At 37.3% G+C, this 22,021-nt stretch overlaps 6 protein-coding genes across 6 annotated transcripts; 2 read left to right on the top strand and 4 right to left on the bottom strand.

Annotated features, from left to right (window-relative positions):
* Window positions 1-796: 796 nt before the first annotated feature.
* Window positions 797-2,073, top strand: EV154DRAFT_529564 (translation protein SH3-like domain-containing protein). The gene has a single exon (XM_051603688.1). The coding sequence runs from the start codon at window positions 826-828 to the stop codon at window positions 1,939-1,941; it is 1,116 nt and encodes a 371-aa protein (XP_051451259.1). The 5' UTR covers window positions 797-825; the 3' UTR covers window positions 1,942-2,073.
* A 6,899-nt stretch (window positions 2,074-8,972) lies between these two features.
* Window positions 8,973-12,937, top strand: EV154DRAFT_529559 (P-loop containing nucleoside triphosphate hydrolase protein). The gene is made up of 8 exons (XM_051603687.1): window positions 8,973-9,140; window positions 9,215-9,333; window positions 9,406-9,601; window positions 9,658-10,153; window positions 10,221-11,426; window positions 11,483-11,666; window positions 11,721-12,313; window positions 12,387-12,937. Exons 1-8 carry the CDS (start codon window positions 9,029-9,031, stop codon window positions 12,898-12,900), a joined length of 3,420 nt encoding a protein of 1,139 aa, XP_051451258.1. The 5' UTR covers window positions 8,973-9,028; the 3' UTR covers window positions 12,901-12,937.
* Window positions 12,938-13,447: 510 nt separating this feature from the next.
* EV154DRAFT_529557 (TRAPP trafficking subunit Trs65-domain-containing protein) lies at window positions 13,448-15,827 on the bottom strand. Its single transcript, XM_051603686.1, has 5 exons — window positions 15,667-15,827; window positions 15,219-15,557; window positions 14,965-15,138; window positions 13,797-14,897; window positions 13,448-13,720 (listed from the first exon to the last, which is right to left on the bottom strand). Exons 1-5 carry the CDS (start codon window positions 15,797-15,799, stop codon window positions 13,479-13,481), a joined length of 1,989 nt encoding a protein of 662 aa, XP_051451257.1. The 5' UTR covers window positions 15,800-15,827; the 3' UTR covers window positions 13,448-13,478.
* Window positions 15,828-15,950: 123 nt separating this feature from the next.
* EV154DRAFT_556556 (uncharacterized protein) lies at window positions 15,951-16,979 on the bottom strand. The gene is made up of 3 exons (XM_051605359.1): window positions 16,769-16,979; window positions 16,526-16,667; window positions 15,951-16,466 (listed from the first exon to the last, which is right to left on the bottom strand). Exons 1-3 carry the CDS (start codon window positions 16,951-16,953, stop codon window positions 16,107-16,109), a joined length of 687 nt encoding a protein of 228 aa, XP_051451256.1. The 5' UTR covers window positions 16,954-16,979; the 3' UTR covers window positions 15,951-16,106.
* An 825-nt stretch (window positions 16,980-17,804) lies between these two features.
* EV154DRAFT_474057 (SNF2 family N-terminal domain-containing protein) lies at window positions 17,805-20,821 on the bottom strand. The gene is made up of 3 exons (XM_051597950.1): window positions 20,614-20,821; window positions 20,381-20,542; window positions 17,805-20,317 (listed from the first exon to the last, which is right to left on the bottom strand). Exons 1-3 carry the CDS (start codon window positions 20,707-20,709, stop codon window positions 17,963-17,965), a joined length of 2,613 nt encoding a protein of 870 aa, XP_051451255.1. The 5' UTR covers window positions 20,710-20,821; the 3' UTR covers window positions 17,805-17,962.
* Window positions 20,804-21,699, bottom strand: EV154DRAFT_474054 (translation initiation factor SUI1). The gene is made up of 3 exons (XM_051597949.1): window positions 21,452-21,699; window positions 21,316-21,369; window positions 20,804-21,217 (listed from the first exon to the last, which is right to left on the bottom strand). The coding sequence occupies exons 1-3, from the start codon at window positions 21,483-21,485 to the stop codon at window positions 20,970-20,972; spliced, it is 336 nt and encodes a 111-aa protein (XP_051451254.1). The 5' UTR covers window positions 21,486-21,699; the 3' UTR covers window positions 20,804-20,969.
* Window positions 21,700-22,021: the final 322 nt, after the last annotated feature.

Below are 22,021 nucleotides of genomic sequence, written 5' to 3'. Positions count from 1 at the left end.
ACTAGACTGATAGATGAATGGAGGTGATTAATAAAAAAGGTCCTCTTTCTATCTTGTAGAATTAAAATCGTCATAACATATAAAACTAGACCTAAAATAAAAATATAGATGACGTATAAATGGTTTCAAAAACGCACAAAAAGTCTAAATGGGTTTTTTTTTCACCTTGTACGAAAAGGTTTATTGATGAACATCATCTTTTCTAATCTACAAACAAAAACGCTCTCTCAATGCGCTCATTAATCTAGGTATCTCTGTTTGTCACATCCTCGTATATTCTCGATTTGTTTTAAAAAAACCACATGTAATAAATAAAAAATGTTTTTCATTGATTAATTAATTCGCGTACAGTATACCAAAGAAGTGTTTGCAATCGAGAAGTGGAATAATATATGTTTATTGTGGTATCCAAAAGCGCATAGTTTGGGTACAGGTTGACTTGGTTATTTGTGCCTGGGATAGTGTTTAGATTCCGATTTTTTTTTTTTAAAAAAAAAAGAAAATGTGTGAACTATAAAAGGTGAGCTTGACACGGGATACATTAAACTGACCGTATGCTTAACGTCAGCCAAGACAATAAACGGTTCGTTGGTGATCCTTACTAACCTGACTGCCATTTTTTTTTTTCTTTCTTTGGCATGTTCCTGGCTAGATTTACATGTCAAATCGGAAGATAAAACAAGAAAAAAAGGTGACGGTTATTTTTCACAGGTTTTTCACTGGAGAGGCTGAGGGTAGGCCTGTCGAAAAATTTAAAGTGAGGGGGCGCCTTAAAAAAAAAAGTTGAAAGCTTTCATTTTAACCTGTAATTAAAAGATTCCACCCATGTTTCGTTTAGGACGAGTACTTCAACAGGTTAGCCAAAAGGCACCCACCACTGTTGTGGGTCGTTTCCAACAACCTCATGTCAGCACACCCATGACGTCTTTAATTTCACGCTTCAGTCAATTACGTACTTTTGCTACAAAGCCTACCAACGCCAACACCACCAGTGCCGAATCCGCTGGACCTTCATTTTTGACAGGTTTCAACACACAAGGTAATGCAATGAGCAGCATCAAGTCTTCTGCTACACCTTCAAGTCAATTTAAGACCAAAAAGCCCACTACACCCGGTAAGCGTTGGTTAAAGCGAGTTCCTCGTGATCATCTTTACAAGGGTAAAGCTGTGCGTAACTTGACTATTGCCAAACGTAGCTCTGGTGGTCGTAACAACAGTGGTCGTATTACCATTCGTCATCGTGGTGGAGGACATAAGAGACGTATTCGTGTTTTAGATTGGCAACGTCAGGAAACCGGTACCCAAACCGTTATGAGACTCGAACATGACCCTGGACGTACAGCTTGGATTGCTTTATTAAAGCACGACGCCACTGAAAAGCTCAGTTATATTGTTGCACCTCATGGTATCAAAGCAGGTGATAAGGTCACCTCTTACAGATCTCAACAAGAAGAAGGCGATGCTTCCATCACTCGTACTGTCGCTGTGGATGCTGGTAACTGTATGCCCCTCAAGATGATTCCTGTCGGAACTATTTTACACAACATTGGTTTAAAGCGTAACGGTCCTGCCATTATGGCTAGATCTGCTGGCGCCTATGCACAATTGATTCAAACCGGTGAAACTGGTTATGCACAAGTCCGTCTTTCCAGTGGTGAAGTGCGTTTAGTGCCTGTTGATGCTTGTGCTACCATTGGTGCTGTCAGTAATCCTGATCATCAGCATGAAATGCTTGGTAAGGCTGGTAGATCGAGATGGCTCGGTATTCGTCCTACCGTTCGTGGTATGGCTATGAATGCTTGTGACCATCCTCACGGTGGTGGTAGAGGTAAATCGAAGGGTAACAAGGATCCTAGATCTGTTTGGGGTGTCTTATCAAAGGGTGGTAAAACAAGAAAGACTCCAAACCAATTTGTTGTTAAACCTAGACCTAGACGTTAAAACAATTTCTATCATTTTTCTCCTTTTCCTCACCTTTGTCCACCCTTCAAATCACTCGTATATAACTTTATCCCACACTCTTTGTAATATCAAGAATAGCAACAATAAAAAAAACATATTAGAAACTCAAAATTCGCGTCAAAAAGGAAAAAAAAAAACTGTCCTTTTTTTTTTTCGTCTTTTTCCTTGTATCTTTATTCTCGTGTTGCAACATGGCATATCCTACTTCTTTTGTAGGCAATCCGGCAAAGGTGTGTCATTATTTGTTTGATGATGAGGATAATGCCAATATGGTATCTCCGTTGGGACCGTCAGTATTCTATACATCAAATCCAGCCTGTAGTGATTATACTACAATTTCATATCAGGAATTGCATGAAGCGGTATTAGGCAAACCTCAAGAGTTGAAGATTGAAAAGCCAGAAACTAAATTAGAGAAATTGCCTTTATCTATTCACAATGAACAGCCGGTAGCTGCAGTACAATCCTTTGATGCCTCCAACAACAACAAATGGAACCCTATTATGCAAGGCGATAAATTCTTGAAATTGAATGAATTATCTGATTATGCCCCTTTAGACATGGATCTTTTAAAGTTGGATGATCTTTTCATTGCTTTTATAACGGGTGTGAATCCCTCGATGATTAAGCCAGATGTTTGTGATAAAGGCTCTGTTTTTCCTGACTGCAATATACCCCATTTGAATGAATTCTTTATTATAGATAAGATGCCTCATACCGTCAATGACTTGACCTATCATTCGAGTAAAGACAATCTTGTAGAGTTACAACAGGATATCCTCGCCTCTTATTTTTATACACAGTATCTGGAACAGTTTCTGTCTGTGATGCCAAGTAAAACACAAATCGATGGAAATTCGGCAGATGGGGAGGACGAAGCCTTATTGAACTGGATAGAGCTTATAGCCTATGCAAAGGTAAAATGCAGGTCATTTAAAATGAAATAGTCGGGAGTGTCATTACTCACAGAAAAAAGAAAGGATGACAGAGATCTCCCGCCTAATGATGATACTACGGTAGTAGCACCAAAAAAGGAAGATTGCAAGGAATCTGTCCAATCATTTGAGGAGCTTTTACATCAAGATATTGAAGATCTTGCGGAAGATCTTCTTCTTATTAACGCATCATGTACCAATTAGCATAATTGCTATTTTTATGTGTCCCTTTAAACTAAGCCCAGTGCGAAAAAAATAAATTACTGCTATAGAGAATAAATAATTGCCCTTTAAAAAAAAAGTATTACATAATGGCCACACTCCTATATGATCGGCAATTGTTTAAATTTAACAGGGTGGTACAAAATATAATTATAGAAAATATAAATAGACTTCCCTTTGTTTATAGGAGTCATTTAGTCATGTTCATTTGAAATTGGTAGTTTGAAAAATCAGAACTTGATGCTTGGACAAAAGTGCGTATAAATTGTATTCAGGACTGTTTAAATTTTTGATCAAGTGTCACAATTAAAGGTTGAATATACAGTACAAGAAGCTTAAGTCAGTAGGTCCTTTGAATATCATAATTCATGTTTTATTTTGTCTCGCATGCTACCGTAAAATCAAGATTTGTTGAGTCTCCAGTTATACATCACCAAAAGAACTTTTTCACCTCCATATTCTTATATATACACACTTAAATGTGGGTCTTTTGCGTATTCACAAGACCGTACATTACCCAGTCTCTCTTTTTAGTCCTTCTTGCCTGCGTCTTTGGCTGACGTGTTATTTATGCAGCAAGAAAGGTCGGCTAAGAAAGTGTCTATGACTGATTGATCACTATAATCTTGTTATGGGTATTATCACTCGTGTTAAATTAATATTGGATTGTGTTATGTGAAGCTGTATGGCTTGGGTGAGTGTGTTGCTGTAAGATACCAAATAAAGAAAGCTACAAATCACAAGTAAAACTAAGCAGAAGAACAGAGTGAAGTTTAATGAAGGTGTCTGGTAGAAACTTCTTATATCATACTTCCATTATAATTCCATCTCAACGGAATAAGAGTGTGACAATGTATGCCATTTTTAAGCTGTCAATAATGTCCTTAAAGATAGCTCATGGTTTTTGCTCTTATTTGAATGTGTTTGTGCAATGCCGATTGATTTTAATGGCATCGGAGTTTCCACGCGTATTATATCAAGTTATTTATCTCGAACGTGCAAAAACGTGTAGTTCCTGTAGATTCCCTGATCTACTCTCTTCATCGTCATCGCTAACTAGCTTCCGAAAATCAATTTAGTGGCTCTCATCGATTTTCTTACCGTTTCCTTTTACTATATGTAGCCTTTTTTTTTAGATGCTAGTAACAGTAGTGCCACTCCAACTGTGGTACCACTTGGTACATATTCCGGAATTGTTAGATTATCTCGGATAACGTAATAATTATTCAATAGTCTTTGCTTTATTTTTTTATCATGAAAGAGCTGTGAGTAAAACTTCATACAAGCGCTATGACCCGTATTAGCTGCTATGTTTTGACAGCGCAATAAGAAAATTGTCGTGCATAGGTCGCTTACTTCGGTGCGAAGAGACTCTTTTGTTCAAAGCAGTGAAGATGGCGTCATAATTTTCTTGAAATATTAAAAAAGTGCTTGATAAAAGAAAACAGACGATTGAAAACAGACGGTTGAAAACAAGGTCTAGACGACACAATAAAATGAATGGTTATAATGATGTAATATAATGCTTGGTGGTATTTAGCCTACAATTTTAGCTGGCATTTAAGGTTCTGTTCTATTATGAGCTTTGAAAACGGTTGCTATAGTTCCCCTCCCCCCATCAAAGCCGAAGTTTTCATTTTAGGTATATCCGCACAGCAACAACAATGGAGAGCGGAAAGGAATATTTTGACAAGAGATTTGTGACAAACAAAAGGACTTTTAAAAAAGTGTTAGCTCCCGGATATTTTCAAGCGCGAAAAACAACGGGGTGCAATGATTTCATATTTCTATAATTATATTTTGTACCACCTTGTTGAATTTAAACAATTGCCGATCTAAAAAAGGAGAGTGCGGGTTAAATCATATTTGTAAGAAAGTGCTTTTGATCATAAAAAAAGTTTAATATTTGACGAATTATATAAATAAATATATTCAGGTCTGAGGGTGGGGAATAGCTAAATATAATTTGTTAATTGGCAATAAGAATAGATGGGACAGATGGTGGTTTAGTCCGTAATGTGGTGTTTGAATACGTTTCTGGTTTTCGCGTGCCTTTTTAAAGTCCCACCTGTGTACTCCTTTAAAAAATAAATTTCCTTCTAGACCCAACCTCCAGAAAAAACTATAAAGACAGAATATTTCTTTATTCCCTTTTTCTTCCTTACAAACATTTTCTTTTTTTTTCTTTTTTACTTATATATTACATCACACATCTTATATAATCATGTTACTTATGAACAAATTGACATTATCTACTTCATCTTTTACTGTCAGCAATAACAACAAGAGAAAGAGAACCCCCAGTATGGCCTCTCTTACACCTTTGTTACAACGTATCAAGAGATCATTCCTTCAAACAAAATTACCCATTACCAATACAGACCAAAAAAAATCTAACGCTGCGCGACGATCAAATACGGTTCATTGTTGTTTATCAGAAAAGCAAGACTTTGATGGTAAGATTTTTTTTTGTTTGTTTATTTTTACAGACATCGTTTATTAAATCCAGTTGTTTTCACAGATAAAGAATCTGTCTTATTTTGCACCGAAGATACTAAATATTATGCATTGCGTCTGGAACGTTCAATTCATGAAAACAAATATGTTCAACCTGCTGAAAACTGGTGGGCCACTTCACCTCCCATTCAATCTAATCAAGATAGTAGATCTGTCATGATTTGTTAGAATCTTTCTTTTCATCTATTGTTTAATTTTCATATCATCTCTTTCACTCTTCCCGCCGTTCTTATATATAGCCTAATTCATCTTTACATACTTTTCCCCATCATACTATTAATCGTAATAAATATATATACATATTTTGATTCTACTGTTACACGACACTATAAATTGCAAAAGACATGATATCACCAAATAGTAATATACCCAAAACAAGATATCTTACAGAATTTTTATTTTTGTGTACAAACGGCGAGCGGTTGACTAAATGGTCGGTGAGCCAAAAAAAAAAAAGGATGGTCGAAGCAAACCTCATTAGGCCATTTGCACGTTTCGCGAATTGAGGTGCCATTTACCGGGCCTATTTTTTTTTCATGCTAAATATGAAACATGATTGTCCTGTGAAGTCTAGAACAACTTGGATCGCGTCCGATAACCAGAAAAAAAAAAGTTTTTGATTGAAATCACTTTGTAATTTAAATGAAAAGGGGGATGTGATGCTTAAGCACCATTCTCTATTAACAAAAAGTTACCATGCTTTTTTTATAAGGGAAGCAACATTAGTTGATCATTAAAGTTATGGACTCCTGAAATCATCTCATCATCATAGCTGCATGTGGTGTAACAACAAGCTACGCAGACTGAAGCATATTAGAGATGGTACAATGATTGTCTTTTCTCGCAGTTGATCATTTTGGTAAGTGATGTATTCAAATATACGCCATAGAAAGAAAAGTATTGTTGATCATCTTGGCATATTTGAAGTTTTTTTTTTTTTTGGTACCTCCCTTCTTTTTATTAAACGAATTGGTTACCATCTATTCAGAAAAAAAAATGGCTTTGTGTGGTGATGTGATAACAATCATTCATGCTAAAACAGCCGCGTGATGATGGTGTGTGATTCAAAAATAAATAAGGAAACATCCAAAAACAGAAGGCAAAAACAGTAGAAGAAAAATCAAGGGAACATGAATAATATCAAGGACTGTCAGAAGGTAAAATAATTTGATAGATCGTTGTTATGTTTGTCTGTAGCCATGGAAAAGCCTTTTCAGCCTGTTAGTCTCGCAAGAAATAGTCACCCGTTTAAATGGCATAGTTTCTGAAAACCACACACAATGGTCAAAAGTAACTTTGCTGCAATTATCTTTTAATAATACATAACACATATTTATTAACTCTATGGATCTAAGAAATATGAGCTACTATTCCGACAGTTCTAGAGCAATATATGGATATTTCTGGAAGAGAAACGCCAAGGTATAAATAGTCCACATCTAACTGTTTTGGGCAAGTAGTTTTGAGTTTTTGTTGTTATTTTTTTATATTAAAAAAGAAATGGCTGCCGTATACAGTGCCTCCCCCCCAAAAAAGCGTCAATTGGCTTCGGATAAACGTATGAGCGACCGTGCATAAACTTTGGATCAGGTATCCCGTCTGTTTGTGGTACAAGAACATCAATGTTTATTTTGCGTAAGGCTCTAAAAAACGTGGGTTAAAAGCGCTCACATGTGAGGGGGGGGGGATTCCAAATTTAGTATCCGACTTTAATTCTTTCGTAAGCAAGAACGGTTCCCAAAAATAAGGATGTAATCCGTAACATAACAAACAAATGAAAGACTGTGAATTGGTTTTTTTTGCTATTATTAAACATATTTAAAATAAAGTGGGTGAGGTTCTCCAAATTTTAGTGGTACACTAAGCTTTATCAAAGAATGAACCGATAAGGTCATATTATCCAATTACTTGGTAAAACTCAACAACAATGTGAAAAATAGCTCGAGATTGATGATGCCGACTGACTCAGATCGTGTTTTGACAAGATCGACACCGCTTCTACTCCTATTAAAAAAAACGTGATCCCTTTTTCTACTATAAAATAAAACAGGCTTTTCTTTTCACACAACCTCCTTGACCTTGAGGTATTATTATGCAATAAATGGGCAATCTAATCTTTGGCCAACAAATCAGTGAAATTCTAAATCGAAATTTGGAAATAGTGAATGTGCTTTTAAGAACTTCATTTTTGAATAACAATAAAAGTGCTTGGCTTATATTACTATCTCAGGGAAGCCCAACAGAAAAGAGACAACAGTTTCTTACTCCATGACATCATTTTAAAACCAGAGTTTTCCTGCTGCAATTCCTTATTATAACACATGCTTTCTTATCCAGTGATAAAAATTAGTTTAAACCAGTTTAAACTGTCACTCCAAATTGTAGGGACATCTGCAAATATCGATCAAACCAACTTCCGTAATCGATCTACTCTCAACTTTACTAGGAAATGAATGGTTGTATTCATGATTACTTGAACACTAAAAGCAGATTTTTATAGGACTGATTTAAACCAGTTATTCTTGAAGTAACAAAACGTGGAACCATTACATTCGACATTAAAATTTGAGATATATTCAAAAGTTTGGCTGATATTTAACTGCATTAGACAACCAGAAAATTCAAAAACAAAACTCGCTCTAGTACGAAAAACACATTTAAAAGAAACTAGACATCTGTATAAGTTAATATTAACAGTGTTTTATGTGCAGAAAAAATATGAAGTCATGCTTTTTGTTTAACTGAGGCTTTCAAAAGACATGTAAAGATGTAATAAAATGGCTGGTCCATGTATATTACGCAGAGAGAAAACCAATACTTGTCACAGTAGTTTACAGCAGAGTACTGTTTACAGCTGTGTATGGTAGTGATGTACTTGATTTCTAATCTTGTAACTAATACCCAAGTGGATTTAAACAGAGGTACATCACCAGCCATTGCTTTAAACGCAAATAAGAACATGACTGTAAGTAAACTATTTTACCCAAGTTTAAAGAATGAAACCGAGTGCCTTCTTGTTTCAACAAACGTATGATTTAGGAAAGAAGAAGGGGCCAAAGACAAACTTCCGCAGAAGCCGCCATGAAAGTAATTCCTGAGAAAAACCACTTTTAGAGAAGAAGATCAAGACATCTTATCAATTATTCTCTTATGAAAAAGGTTCCCTTTACTAAATGCATCACTCATTCAAATCATTTAACCTTGGGCTATCCCCCCAAGCCGTCAATTCACCCCGCTTTTTTTTTTGGCCCATAAACGGAATTGTTACACAAAGTATAAGCGTGGGATGCTCAAACTCTTTTTGTCATATTTATTTTACAAATACACTTTACGTTATTTTTTTTGTTGCCCTTCATCTCTTTTCTTTTTCTTAAACTACCATTTTTTTCTTCATGCCTCCATTTAAAATTGCAGATTTAAGCTTATTTTCCGGTCAAGAAGATCAAGTCATTAAAGTCTCGAATGACTTGTGGCAATCACTTGTACCCTCGAACCACACAAAAGGTAAGTGTCTAAATGAGAAAAAAAAAAGGGGGGGGGGGGAGACACTGTGCTGACCAAGTTTTTATTTTTACTAGACTACATTACTGTGTCTGTCTCGATCCCCAGTTTAGCAGTTCAATCGCCTATTTCCAACACAGAGACGAAATCTGCTTTAAGCTCTTTTATTGTACATTGTAAGTCTACTCAACAAGGGGTAAGTTTTGAAAGCTCTCTTTCTTACGCGGGGGGAAATTCTTGGGTATTGATATTTTCGGTTCTGTTATAGGACGGTAAAAACTTATTGTATGCAAGTACGAAATTGGTTCAAAGTGTGTATGGTCAGGATGCTTTAGCCAGATTGGACGAGGATGAAGAGGATACTTCATCCTGTAGTGTACATATTCAGCCTGTAGAATTGATTGAATTGGATGAATTAATTATTGGTGCTTTAAATCAAAAGACTTTTGAATTTGCACAACAAGGTAATAAACATAAATGCGAAAAAAAAAATATGTGTACTAAAACATGGAAAAAATAGATCAAGATGCGTTGACAAACTTATTTATTCAAGAACCAAAGAGAATCATCCGTACTTCAGAACATTGTGACTTTGGAAATGGACTTGCGTTTGAGATTTTAATGACAAGTCCAGTGCAACAAGGCTATGTTGTTTCAGGGGAGCGCACTCGAGTATTAACAGTGGATTTATCAGATCCAGAGTCTCAAGATGATTCACATAAAGCTATTTCTGATGGAGCATCTGTCCCCAATTTATTCAATATGTTGAGCTCACCCATCACCCCTCAAGTCATCGAACCCAAGGAATTCAACGTTGTCATCTTACAAAAGCAATGGCCTGAAGCTCGTCTTTATCCTGCTCCCAATACCTCGGACGATGATGAATGCAGAGTTTTTGTGGATATTAAAGATTTAGCGGATTGCGGGGTTTTTAGTGGCGATTGGGTATTAGTCAGTGCAAATGACCCTAAAAGATCAAGATTATGCCGTGTCTATGGTATTGACTCAAGTCAAAAGTAAGTGTGCCTATATATAAAAAAAAAAAATAGCGCTTATCTATCCTCATATTTACCATATATCTAGTAACGTTGTTTACCTCCCACCTGTATTATATTTCAATCTTGGTTTACCTCTTCCACCAGCATCCATGGACGAGGCCAAGATTACCATCACCAAAGTCAACCAACCACCTACAGAGGGTCCACCTGTTGCCACCGCTGTAAGTATTGCACGTATTGCCTCACCTGCATCTATGGACAAGGCATTGCAATCCGCATTTTTGGATTCCTTAAAAGGTTGGTTTGAAGCCAAGGAACGTATTGTGTGTAAAGGAGATGTGATTGCCATCTGTCTCGACGAAGAAAGTGCTCGTTTACGTCCACAAGACGATGATTTAGACGCGATACCTATTTATACCAAACCCACGACTCTGGCCTATTTCAAAGTGACTCGACTTGCAGACCAAGTAGAAGATTCCAAGGTACATCCATCCTATTTTGGATCAGGTCGTCGTATTGTGCCCAGTAAAACGCAAATGGTGCAGACCGGTATCGAATACTCTCGTGTACCTGTGGGTCCTATTTCCCATTATTATAATTTCACAGAAAAGTTACCCTTGATTCGATCTTCTTCAGCCGCTTACAAACAGTTGCATGAGTTGGTGTCTTCTTCTCTTCATCCTCTGGGCCGTGATTTTGAAGTATCTTGCAATGCTTTATTCCATGGTCCTCGCGGTGGCGGTAAAGCGACCTTGGTAAAAGAAGTGGTGGAGGATCTTGGCTTACATCTTTATGAATTCTCTATTTATGATGTTGTATCTGATACGGATGCTAAGACAGAAGTGCATTTACGAGCCAAGTTTGATAAGGCAACTGCGCTTGCACCTTGTGTAGTATTGATCCGACATATGGAAGGATTGGCCAAAAAGAGCGCAGTGGTTGAATCGGGTCAAGAACCCTTGTTAGCAACCGTCCTACAAGAATGTATCAAGAATGTGAACGCAGCTCATAGCTCTACTGGATACCCCGTTATGGTGATTGCAACCACGGGTGATATCGATACTTTACCTTCAAGCGTACTCTCTTGTTTCAGACACGATGTTGCTATCAATGCACCTGATGAAGGCACACGTTTAAAGATCCTCGAAAATTTGTTAGGTCACAGTCCTTTGGCTCCTGATATTTCTCTTTCTAATCTTGCAACACAAACAGCTGCTTTGGTGGCTAAAGATTTGGTGGATTTGGTTGGTAGAGCAGGTGTTCTCTCCCTTCAACGCATCGATCGTTCCATGTAAGTGTCTTGTCCTCTTATATATTTATCACAATGTGCTGAATACATTCATATAGTCATCGTAAAGTGGAAGTGCCAGAAGAACAAGAAAGTGAAGGCTCATCTTCCAGCACACATGAGAATAGCTCAGTTACAACCCACGATATTCAAGCTGCAGGAATTACTTTGACTGCAGCAGATTTTGAGACTGCGTTAGGTGAAGCCAGATCCAGTTATTCTGATTCTATTGGAGCACCCAAGGTAAAAAAAGAAAAAAGAGAGAAGGGACGATAAACTGACTTTTAATGGATACAGATTCCAAATGTTACATGGGATGATGTGGGTGGTTTAGCTGGAGTCAAGGATGATATTCTGGATACGATTCAGTTACCTCTGGAACATCCCGAATTATTTGGAGCAGGACTTAAAAAACGTAGTGGTATTTTACTGTACGGCCCACCCGGTACTGGTAAAACATTGTTAGCCAAGGCGATTGCAACGTCTTGTTCGCTTAATTTCTTTTCTGTGAAGGGACCTGAGTTACTCAACATGTATATTGGTGAATCAGAAGCTAATGTTCGTCGAGTGTTTCAGCGTGCACGCGATGCCAAGCCGTGTGTTATTTTCTTTGATGAATTGGATTCGGTTGCTCCCAAACGTGGAGAAAAGGGAGATTCAGGCGGTGTGATGGATCGTATTGTCAGTCAATTGTTGGCTGAATTGGATGGTATGGGAGAGGGCGGAGAGGAAGCAGGTGCAGGTGATGTGTTTGTGATTGGAGCAACCAATCGACCTGATCTGTTGGATCCCGCGCTTTTACGTCCAGGACGATTTGACAAGTTACTTTATCTTGGTGTCAGTCAAGATCATGAGTCCCAATTGAAAATTATTGAAGCTCTGACCAGAAAGTAAGACCTTTTATGATAATTTAAATAACAAAGGAGAAAAGATATTCAACCTTATATTTTGTGTGATGACTAGGTTCCGCCTTCATCCTGATTTGGATCTTCGCCGTGTAGCTGATCGTTGCCCTTTCCATTACACGGGGGCTGATTTTTATGCACTTTGTTCGGATGCTATGCTTAAGGCAATGACTCGTGTTGCAGACTCAATCGAGACCAAGGTTGCTATTCTTAATGCAGAAAAAAGATCGGACTTGCCTGATCCTTTGACAGCTCAATACTATTTATCACACATGGTCACACCAGATGAAATCGTGGTACAAGCGGAAGAAGTAGACTTTATCAAGGCTTTAGAAGAACTTATTCCTAGTGTGTCCGCAACAGAACTTGCACATTACTCCAAAGTCAGAGAGAAGTTTGAAAAGGTCGAAGAGGATGACGTCAACGAAGAGGTGGAAAATAAAGACGATGATGATGCGGCAATTTTGGCATCTCTAGTGGAAAGTGCATTAGTACAAGCAAAGAAAAATGATGAATTAAAACCCATTGTGGAGAAAAAGCGTAAAGGAAAGGGGAAGGCACGTGCCAATTAGAAGTTTTTAAATAAACAATTTTCTTATTATGAATCAATCAATTTTTTTTTTATATTGTAAAATGGGGAGGAAGAAATCCAGTATATAGAAATGTGATTTTTGTTGAAAGGAGAAATGATAATATTTCTTGATTAAAACTATAGGAGATCCATTTAATATTACACATGCCCGCGCGGGGGAAAAGCAATAATTGTGTAAATAGGAGGGGACTTTTATATTATTACATCGGGCTGGAGAAGCTCGGTGCCAAGGGCGGAATGGGGCTGAGCTTCATCTAGTTGGATAAGTGATTTTGAATGTATTTCAGATACTGTTTCTAAAGCAACCATTTTGATGTGTTTATACTATGAGAAATAATTTATTGTATAAAATATAAAAAAAAAGGAGTGGGACAGGCAGTGTCAACATTTATGACTACATTGGCCACATTTCGATTCTATGTATATTGTAAAATATCCTTGGGTGCTTTGTGCGCTTATAGATACTCTCATATTATTGTATACACATAAGCAATTTTTTTAAATATATATCAGTTACGACAATGATATGTAGCTAACCCTTTTAATCATTATTTTTATTTAATTTTTCAATTGCTGCTCGACATAAACTTCTAATACATGACGAAGATTCGTTACAAACCCTGTATCCTGATCCACCAACTGAACCAGATCGATTGTATGTAACTTTTCCTTCACTGCAATAAATTGAATATCCACACTTTGAGAAGTCGAAGGTCCCAATGGACTAAGACGAACATTATTTTCCAAGCAAATAATATCAGCTTCATGCGTTTCATTTTCAAAGTATTGCTTTAAAAACTCTAATTTTTTTTTTTTTTTTGGTCCAAAGTTAGAATTCGTACTAGATAAAAAAAAATGATACAGCCTAATTATTACCTGATTCATCCATGTATGGGTCGATGGGAACTTGCTCAATAGGTAAAGGAGGTAAAGTTGTCTTCATGGTGTGTCCAAATACTTCTGTAGGATTGCGTTTACGGTTAGGTATCATCACTTGAAATCGTCTTGTGTGTTTGGATCGATTGACAATAAATATATGAAGCGAAAAGATCTTTCCAACCTGAATGGCATCGGGTACTGTAAAAGACACAACAATGCCATCCGCAATTTCTCGCTCGGGTGCACGTCTTGCACCTGTATTATTTGTGGGTGTGGATACTGTACTACTGATACTATTTTGTTTCTTCATTCCAAACACGCCTTCCAGAGATGGACTCATTTGATGGCCTAAACCTCCGGGACTTCCCACAATAGATCTTGCTCCTGGTGAAAATATACTTCCTTGCGCTGATTGTGATCGAGCCATGGGTGAAGCGGGTGGGAATTTGTCGATAAAGGGAGAAGGCACTTCCTCTCTCTTTTGTCGGATACCCGATACATCCAGCATTGTATTCCATTTGGATCGCATAGGCAACGCCTTCTTACCATCAATAATGGGAGATCCATATATCTGAATAGAGACACGTTGAGGCTGTATTTTATCATCATTGTATACAGGTTGTTGCTGCTGCTGTTGAGGCAATGCTCTGCGAGATGCGAATACACGGGGGGTCTGCGTAGGTGGTTTCACAGATCCATCATCTAACAATGTGACATCATATACAAATACCATCAAATCTGATTTGTTTAATTCGATAGGAAATTGAATCTGGTTGAATGCCATGGATACGACTGCATTGGATACCTGAACTTCCACGCGGTCCACCAAGAATTCACAACCCACTTCAGCAGGATTTTCCAACTCGACCGACATCATGACCATTTTCTCTGCCACAGATGCGTTGGTGGTGCGCATTTTGACGTTCAATCCAGAACGAATAGCTAAATTCTCGCGTACGCTTCGTTTCATGGAGAGTTGTGAGCTAGGTGTTGTATTCATATTGGTGGTGGTAGAGGAAGAGGATCCGCTAGGTTGTCTGGTGTTGCTTTCCATTACAAATCTTTGAAGTGGTCGTTCCCCGTCTGAAAATACTGGATCTGTTTCCTTTCTTTGTTAGTCTCTCTCTCTCTCTCTTTTAATGGATGCCATTGGTTTTTGACATACCTTCAGATAATCCACTTAATAAATTAATGGTCTCAAATAAATCTGTATCGTATTCGGAATCATCTTGTGTGTTTAATTCTGCTTGAGTGGTTGCTCTCTTTAACGGAAGTGGTCTGTACTGAATATTTGAATTGATGGATAAAACTGGATTTGCCGTCTTTGTCTTCGCATATACTTGTGAGAAAAGAAAAGAATCAATTCCTCTTTCTTTTGTTTTTTTCAATATAATAAAGAGATAAAAAAAAAAAACTTACCAATAGGGACAATGATAGGGTAGAGGCAGCAAAAGGTATCTTCTTGTTCAAACAAGATAAATTCGGCATTCTTATTGTTTCGGTTATAAGCTTGTGTAAAGAATGGTGTGGACACATCATTGATGGTTCTACGTTGATGAATTTTGGGTGAAGTTGGACTGGATTGGGTAGTTGCTGAAGACGACCTGTTTAAATTAGGCGTGACGGTATCGAGAAAAGTAGCATCGACAGTGACTTCCAACTGATTGTAAAAGGCATGAATGGCTTCCTTCACTTCTTCACCGGCACCTGATATTTGTTTCGACACACGCGCAAGTAAGTAGACTTGAAGGTGTTCATCTATTTTTATTTGTTTTTTTTTCAAACGAAAACAAAAAAAAATGAGTTTACTTCCCAGACATTCATTTTCAGGTACGTTTTTTTTTAAAAAAAATTGTTTGTTTTCTACCATAGAATGCGAATTCACGTGGATTAGACTCGATGATGGCTATAGGATCTTCTTCAGTTTCTTTGGGGTGATTTGGAATGATGAGTCGAAATTCGGCTTCATTGAAAAAAAGTTCGGTGGATATAGAAATCATTTTAAGCTATGAAACAAGAACAAAAAAGACGTAAAAAATACAGTGCCGAATTACATTTTTTTTTTTACCTTCAGCCAAAAAAAATAAATAAAAAATAAATAGGGCTGAGATGGAATAAATCATGCTAGCAGTGATTTTATTTTTTTATTGTGTAAAGGGGAGGTAGAGGGGAGGGGAGGGGGATATAGACCATGTGAAGGGTTAGTTTTTATAGAATGAGTATGATGTGAATGGGTGATATATATATATGTATACTAATGGGGAGTGTGTGTGTGTGTGGTGTAAGTGCAAATGTGTAGAACATCATTTAGAATCCATATTGAAAAACAATATTGTGTTCTGCAAAGAGTCCATTATTGTCACAGCGAAGGTCATTCTTTGAAATCACACTCGAAGGTGGAGAAGGGATACTGTCTTGAACCTGATAAAGAGTACAGTCGACATCACTATTAAGTAAACCAACAAAGCTATTTTCTTGGAAATAATAATGGACATCATTGTCAAGGATAGTGGGTGTGATGGATGTGACATAAATGCTTTGACACTTGTCTTTCCATTGGACATACTCTTCTAATGGCATAAGAATTTTATAATTGATTTTCTCTAGAAACTTGAACTCGAATTGCTTCAATTGAACATAGTTCATTTCAGTTAGTAAACTGTGGTCCTAAATAGACATCAGAGGTCAATAAGAAATATATGCATTTAAATGAAGGAAAATCTTACAATTTCCAGATGGTTACAGAAAAAGTCATCGTTGAACTTTTGACTGATTCTGAAGGCGGCTACAAAGATAGAGTATTCTGATTCTAATAATGCAAGGTTGTCTCCTTGCATATTGATCATGTAAGTTTCAATGAGCCTTAAGCTATAGATGAATGAAAGGTTAATATATAAATAAAATATATAAAAAAAGACAACTTTTTTCATTCAAATACAAATATATAAAAAAAAAATGACTTGCTTTACCTGTTGAGTAAGATATAAGGGTTTCTATTTTGAGCAGCAAGTATGCTCGACTCTACACAACTTAGGAAACTATGGTACCGGGTAGGTGTCCAATTGTCTGACATAATATTCTTATAAAATGACAAGACAACGGAAGTAATGACATATGGCATTGTCACATCAATATCTGAAAAGTTGGAGTTCATGTTTTTTTTTATATGCTTATAGATTGAAAAGAAAAGAATCGAAGAAAAAGAAGTATAGAGAAATAAAAAAAATAAAAAAAACTAAAATAAAAATCGACCTTATTTATATTATCTCGAGTTTTTGGACCGCGTTGTTTATGTTGGAACCAAAAACAACGAGAAATGAACGCGTTCCCTTCCTTTGGCGTTTTTGTTATGGTAACACGAGAACAGGGTTATATTATTACACGACTCCTCGATTCTATCTATTTACAATGATAAATATCTCAATGGCATCATATCCATAGAAATGTCAATAAGAAGGGATCTATTATAGCGACGTGATTATGGCAGAATCAAGAATAATGAACGATTATTATAGAAATTTTCTTTTATGCAGTCCCGGATAATCAAAAAATTGACCCATTTCATCGCCAGCTTCTGTCACGTCAACACACGCGCCTACCTGCCCTCCACGAGCATATATTTATATTTATATATTTATAGTAGAGATCGCGTTTTGGGAAGGATTTCCTTGTATGACGCGCCATGGCGACGTTTCAGCCCTTGCTATTTTTGTGTGAGAAAAATAAATTGACAACATGACGATACGATCTTTTGTTTGTATCTATTAAAACAAAAGATTACAAGTCGATTGGGACAATCAAAAATTACTATTGTAAATATCAAAAGGTAAAAAAAAAAAAAAATGCCCATTGTTCCTATCTATTTATGGACCCACATAGAGTTGTCAAAATAGCTACAGCGCATCTACGAGATTGACACAATCAATCCGTATTTTCAACCTGTCCATATTTGATTATACACTCCATGTATCGATTATTAAACATTGAATATAAAACTAATTTATTGAAGCGAATATTCTAAAAAAAAAAAAAAAAAGAGAGACTATAATAGTAAAGCGAAAATGAATTATGCGGTATGCGTGTAATTTGGTTTTAAAAGGGGAAAGAAATGAGAAAAATAATGATAGAGTGAGTGTGTGTGTGCGAGAGTGTGAATTGGTTTATCAAGAACGAGTGGCCAAGATTTCATTCTTAGAGTCTTGCATTTCAGAAGCATCCATCTCTCTGAATTGATCATTACTACTCGTACACTTGGATTCGAATACAGCAGGACTACGATCTAATAACTTTTCGAGATCTTCATCCGAAATGACCTTGTCGCCTTGAGATACGATCTGAACCTGCTCACCATCTTCTGAAGCCAGAATCTCGGCCATCTCACGCACAGAATTCTCTTGATTCTTTTTGGCATTGGCAGCAGCAGCGGGTGATTTAAATTTACCTTTACTAATGACCAATTTCTCTAATCTACGTTTACCAGTGGCCTTTTCCAGAATCTTTGCTTCCACAGTCTTTGCAGCCACAAATCGATAGATAAGCACAGGCTTGGTTTGTCCAATACGATGAACACGATCTTGGGCTTGAAGATCCATTTGAGGGTTCCAATCACTGTCAAAGATAATGACGGTATCAGCTGCTGTCAAATTAATACCAAGACCACCCGCACGAGTGGATAACAAAAAGAGTTTGGTATCGCACTTGGGATCACTATATTCTTCAATTTGTCTACGACGCTCCTCTTGTGAGACACCACCATCTAAACGACAAACGGGCCAATGCTTTAATCCGACAGCCCAATCCTCCAAGATATCCAACATCTTGGTCATTTGTGAGAATACCAATACTTTATGTCCACGAGCAAATAAGGCAGTCAAGAGTCTATCAAGCAATAAAACTTTACCAGATTGAGCAGCCAAATCATTGTTTAAAACAGGTTGTCCAGTAGCAGGATCTGCAGGCCAGTCAAAGAGGAAAGGATGGTTACACACTTTACGTAATTGCATCACCAAGTTTTGAAGATGCATACCGTTTACTTGCTTTACAGCTTCTGCCATCTTGGCTTGTTTCGTCACAGCAACATGGTCTACTACTTCTGTAACAGGCTCTTGATCTAATTCCTTGAAATATTCACGGTCTGATTTTTCCTTGTAACTGATGGCTTTCTTGGCTCTGCCTTCCTCCTCCTGTTCCTCTTCTTGTGCGACAGAGACGTCTTCATCGGGCTTTGTAATCTTTCTCTTGATGAGATAATCACGAAGATCGCGTTTGATGATGGCATCGTACAGATTCTTTTGAGGTTGAGTAAGAGGAGCATACAACAAGTATTCCTTCTTTTTAGGTAAAGAGCGTTCGACATCGGTTTTTAATCTTCTTAACAAGAAGGGACGAAGGATGGTATGAAGACTGGTGACGATGTTATCTTCTTCCTCTTCTCTCATGATACGATCTCTACCACTCTTGACGTTGATATCGGAAAAATCAAACCAAGATTGGAACATGTCCAAATCATCAAAGATATCGGGCAACAGGAAATTCAAAAGACTCCATAATTCAGCAAGGTTGTTTTGAAGTGGTGTACCGGTCAATAAAAGACGATTAGCACTGGAATACGTCTTTAATTCCTTGATTAATCGACAGTTCATGTTCTTGAGACGATGACCTTCATCCACAACAATGTATTTCCAGTTGTAACGTTGTAAGAACTTACGGTCATTCATGACAATTTCATAACTAGTGACGATGACGGGGAATTCCATTTCAGTTTCCTTCTTCTTTTGCATCTTGCGATTAATCATATGTTGACGTTCTTCTTTGGTACCATGATAAAGCAAGACATTGATGGCAGGAGCAAAACGTTTAAATTCGTTTACCCAATTTGCCAAGGTAGATAAGGGAGTGACGATCAGATAAGGACCAGCGACGTTCTTTGATTTTAAGTGAGCGATGAAACCGATCGTTTGTAAGGTTTTACCTAAACCCATCTCATCGGCCAGAATACCATTCAAACCATTTTCCCACAGACTGACTAACCATTCAACACCAGCTAATTGATAATCACGCAAGATGCCACCAGTGACAAGACTGGGCTGACGAGCTGAAATGGATGGTTTGGTGACGGGATCTTCCTTCTTTCTTTTCAAGGCGGCTGATTGTTCTTCAATAATGGCTTTACTGACACTACCATCTGTTTGCTTACGTCTCTTGACATCGTCTTCTTCAATATAGTCTGTAAGTTGATAATCAGCATCGGTTACCTTTCTCTTGGAGTTGGTAGCAGCACGCGTTTTGCGTGATTTTCCTGGTGCTTCTTCCTCTGCAGATGGTTGATTATTATTGGCAGCAGCAGCAGCAGCAGCAGCAGCGACGGCATCCATATGCGCAGCTTTTTCACGAGCTTGTTCTTGTTGCTTAGCCAACTTGCTGCCTAGGATGGTTGCATATGCGCCTGACTTTTCAAGCAAGAAGTTCAAACGCTTCATACGTTGAGCCTTGACGGTTGTATCGAATTGAGCTTGGGCCTACACAAATGTGAGTAGATAAGAAAACATTGTTCCTTTTTTTTTTTTTTTTTTTTTTTTTACCTCGTCACTTAAACGTTTCTCTTGTTCCAACTGTGTGGTCTTTGCCAAGGCAACTTCTTCTTCAACAATAGCTTCACTGAGACCAGAGTCAACAAGAGCCTGCTTTACTTCAATACTTTCAATATCTTGGTCACTAATAGTAGGCGATTGAGAGGTGGACATCTACATAAAAAAAAAAAAAAAAAACTGTCAAAAAAATTTTTTTTGGGTACAAGGATTTATCAGTTACATACAGTAGATAAAGGAGGTGTTAAAATATCGCAAGAAGTCTCGTCTTTGATATGAAGGTCAGCCATATTAGCTGTTTGATCTTGAGTGTCTGACGACATGTTTAATGAGAGAAGAAGTAAGGGAGAAGGAGAAGAAAAAAAAACAAAAAAAAAACAAAGAAAACAAAGAAAAAGAAGGGGTTTAGAACTGAACTTGAAAAAAGAAAAAGGTTTTGAAGTTTATTTAACAGGATGGGAAACAGGAAAATAGAAGTAGATTTTGTAAATGCTTTTAATAGTTTATGTGTGTAAAAAAAAAAAAAGACAAGGGGGACAGAGGTATTATAGATTTGTTGTTTTTGGTTGGTGTTTAAGTTTGCTTAGAAACCGTGAACCTTGATTTCAGCCTTCTTGGCAATACCTTCGGAAATCAAAAATTCGGCCATCTTCATACGTTGATCACCTTGCATTTGAATAATTTCACCGTGCTCTTCATCTTCAACGACTGTACCGTTACAGGCAAAGGCCTTCTTGACAGCCTTTAATAAACGCTTACTATCAATCTCCTTGGGCAAACCTTGAAGAGTAGTCAAGGTTTTACGACCGTTACGTTGTTGAATACGGAGATCTATTTTATCGGATGGGAATTGAATTTATATAAATGAGTATTTTTTTTTCTTTCGCTTTTCTCTCTCTCTTTTTTTTTTTGCTCTTTTCGCTACTCACGGAGGTAGTTGGTGTTGTTGACGCCTTGCTCTTCTTCGACATCAGCAAAAGGATCTAGATTGTGTTATTTTTTTTTTTTTAGTCTTCATTTCCAACTCGTATCGAAACGTATCCAATTTTATGCTAGATTTTTTACCAAAGGGTTTGTTGAGGTCTTCGAGATCAGCCATTTTTTCTTAATGTATTATCTGGATGGATGGATGGATGAGAAAAAAGGGAAAAAAAAGCCCCTTTTGATGCCCCATTTTTCCTTTACATCAGTCCACTGTCACAAACTTAGACAAATGCTGGTTTAGCGACGTTTCGTTAAATTAAAGTCCCGATTACCCCACCACCCAACTACCATAACTACACAAGGAATGTCTAGCATATATATACAACACTACTTTTAAATAGTACTCTCTCTCTCTCTCTTTTTTTTCTTTACTCCCTTTCATCAACCAATGTTACATATGCCTCACATATTGTATCACTTGGCATGTTTATGTGCATTAATATGGAAAGCCCAATCCGTCACCATCACAAGTGTTACGCAACAAACTTTGAGTCACCATCATGCCTCACTAGACTCATTCGTATTGATGCCCTTTCGTTCCATAGATAGTATTCTACCTTTGCCTTCATTTGCACCTTTTACATTTAGCTCTGAAATCAATAGCGATACTGTCTCCATGCCTACAATTAACATTGATAACGTTTACAGTAT

The sequence above is a fragment of the Mucor mucedo genome (assembly GCF_025094135.1).
Source record: "Mucor mucedo strain NRRL 3635 chromosome Unknown EV154scaffold_194, whole genome shotgun sequence".
NCBI classification, from domain to species: domain Eukaryota; kingdom Fungi; phylum Mucoromycota; class Mucoromycetes; order Mucorales; family Mucoraceae; genus Mucor; species Mucor mucedo.
Note: the sequence above shows the minus strand (reverse complement) of the source record. Positions and strands in the feature narration are given on the sequence as shown.

What these genes read in the sequence shown, in the direction of transcription:
- EV154DRAFT_529557 (XM_051603686.1), bottom strand. Translation starts at nt 15,799, where the DNA reads ATGATTTCTATATCCACCGAACTTTTTTTCAATGAAGCCGAATTTCGA. An exon ending in CCCTATCATTGTCCCTATTG is followed by an intron (nt 15,139 to 15,218) that starts GTAAGTTTTTTT and finishes TTTTCTCACAAG; the next exon opens with TATATGCGAAGACAAAGACG. An exon ending in ATTAAGTGGATTATCTGAAG is followed by an intron (nt 14,898 to 14,964) that starts GTATGTCAAAAA and finishes GAAAGGAAACAG; the next exon opens with ATCCAGTATTTTCAGACGGG.
- EV154DRAFT_556556 (XM_051605359.1), bottom strand. Translation starts at nt 16,953, where the DNA reads ATGAACTCCAACTTTTCAGATATTGATGTGACAATGCCATATGTCATT. An exon ending in CCTTATATCTTACTCAACAG is followed by an intron (nt 16,668 to 16,768) that starts GTAAAGCAAGTC and finishes ATTCATCTATAG; the next exon opens with CTTAAGGCTCATTGAAACTT. An exon ending in TCTGTAACCATCTGGAAATT is followed by an intron (nt 16,467 to 16,525) that starts GTAAGATTTTCC and finishes ATGTCTATTTAG; the next exon opens with GACCACAGTTTACTAACTGA.
- EV154DRAFT_474054 (XM_051597949.1), bottom strand. Translation starts at nt 21,485, where the DNA reads ATGGCTGATCTCGAAGACCTCAACAAACCCTTTG. An exon ending in AGACCTCAACAAACCCTTTG is followed by an intron (nt 21,370 to 21,451) that starts GTAAAAAATCTA and finishes AACACAATCTAG; the next exon opens with ATCCTTTTGCTGATGTCGAA. An exon ending in CAACAACACCAACTACCTCC is followed by an intron (nt 21,218 to 21,315) that starts GTGAGTAGCGAA and finishes CCGATAAAATAG; the next exon opens with ATCTCCGTATTCAACAACGT.
- EV154DRAFT_529559 (XM_051603687.1), top strand. Translation starts at nt 9,029, where the DNA reads ATGCCTCCATTTAAAATTGCAGATTTAAGCTTATTTTCCGGTCAAGAA. An exon ending in TTTTGAATTTGCACAACAAG is followed by an intron (nt 9,602 to 9,657) that starts GTAATAAACATA and finishes TGGAAAAAATAG; the next exon opens with ATCAAGATGCGTTGACAAAC. An exon ending in CAACGCATCGATCGTTCCAT is followed by an intron (nt 11,427 to 11,482) that starts GTAAGTGTCTTG and finishes ACATTCATATAG; the next exon opens with TCATCGTAAAGTGGAAGTGC.
- EV154DRAFT_529564 (XM_051603688.1), top strand. Translation starts at nt 826, where the DNA reads ATGTTTCGTTTAGGACGAGTACTTCAACAGGTTAGCCAAAAGGCACCC.
- EV154DRAFT_474057 (XM_051597950.1), bottom strand. Translation starts at nt 20,709, where the DNA reads ATGTCGTCAGACACTCAAGATCAAACAGCTAATATGGCTGACCTTCAT. An exon ending in TAACACCTCCTTTATCTACT is followed by an intron (nt 20,543 to 20,613) that starts GTATGTAACTGA and finishes TTTTTTATGTAG; the next exon opens with ATGTCCACCTCTCAATCGCC. An exon ending in AGAAACGTTTAAGTGACGAG is followed by an intron (nt 20,318 to 20,380) that starts GTAAAAAAAAAA and finishes ACATTTGTGTAG; the next exon opens with GCCCAAGCTCAATTCGATAC.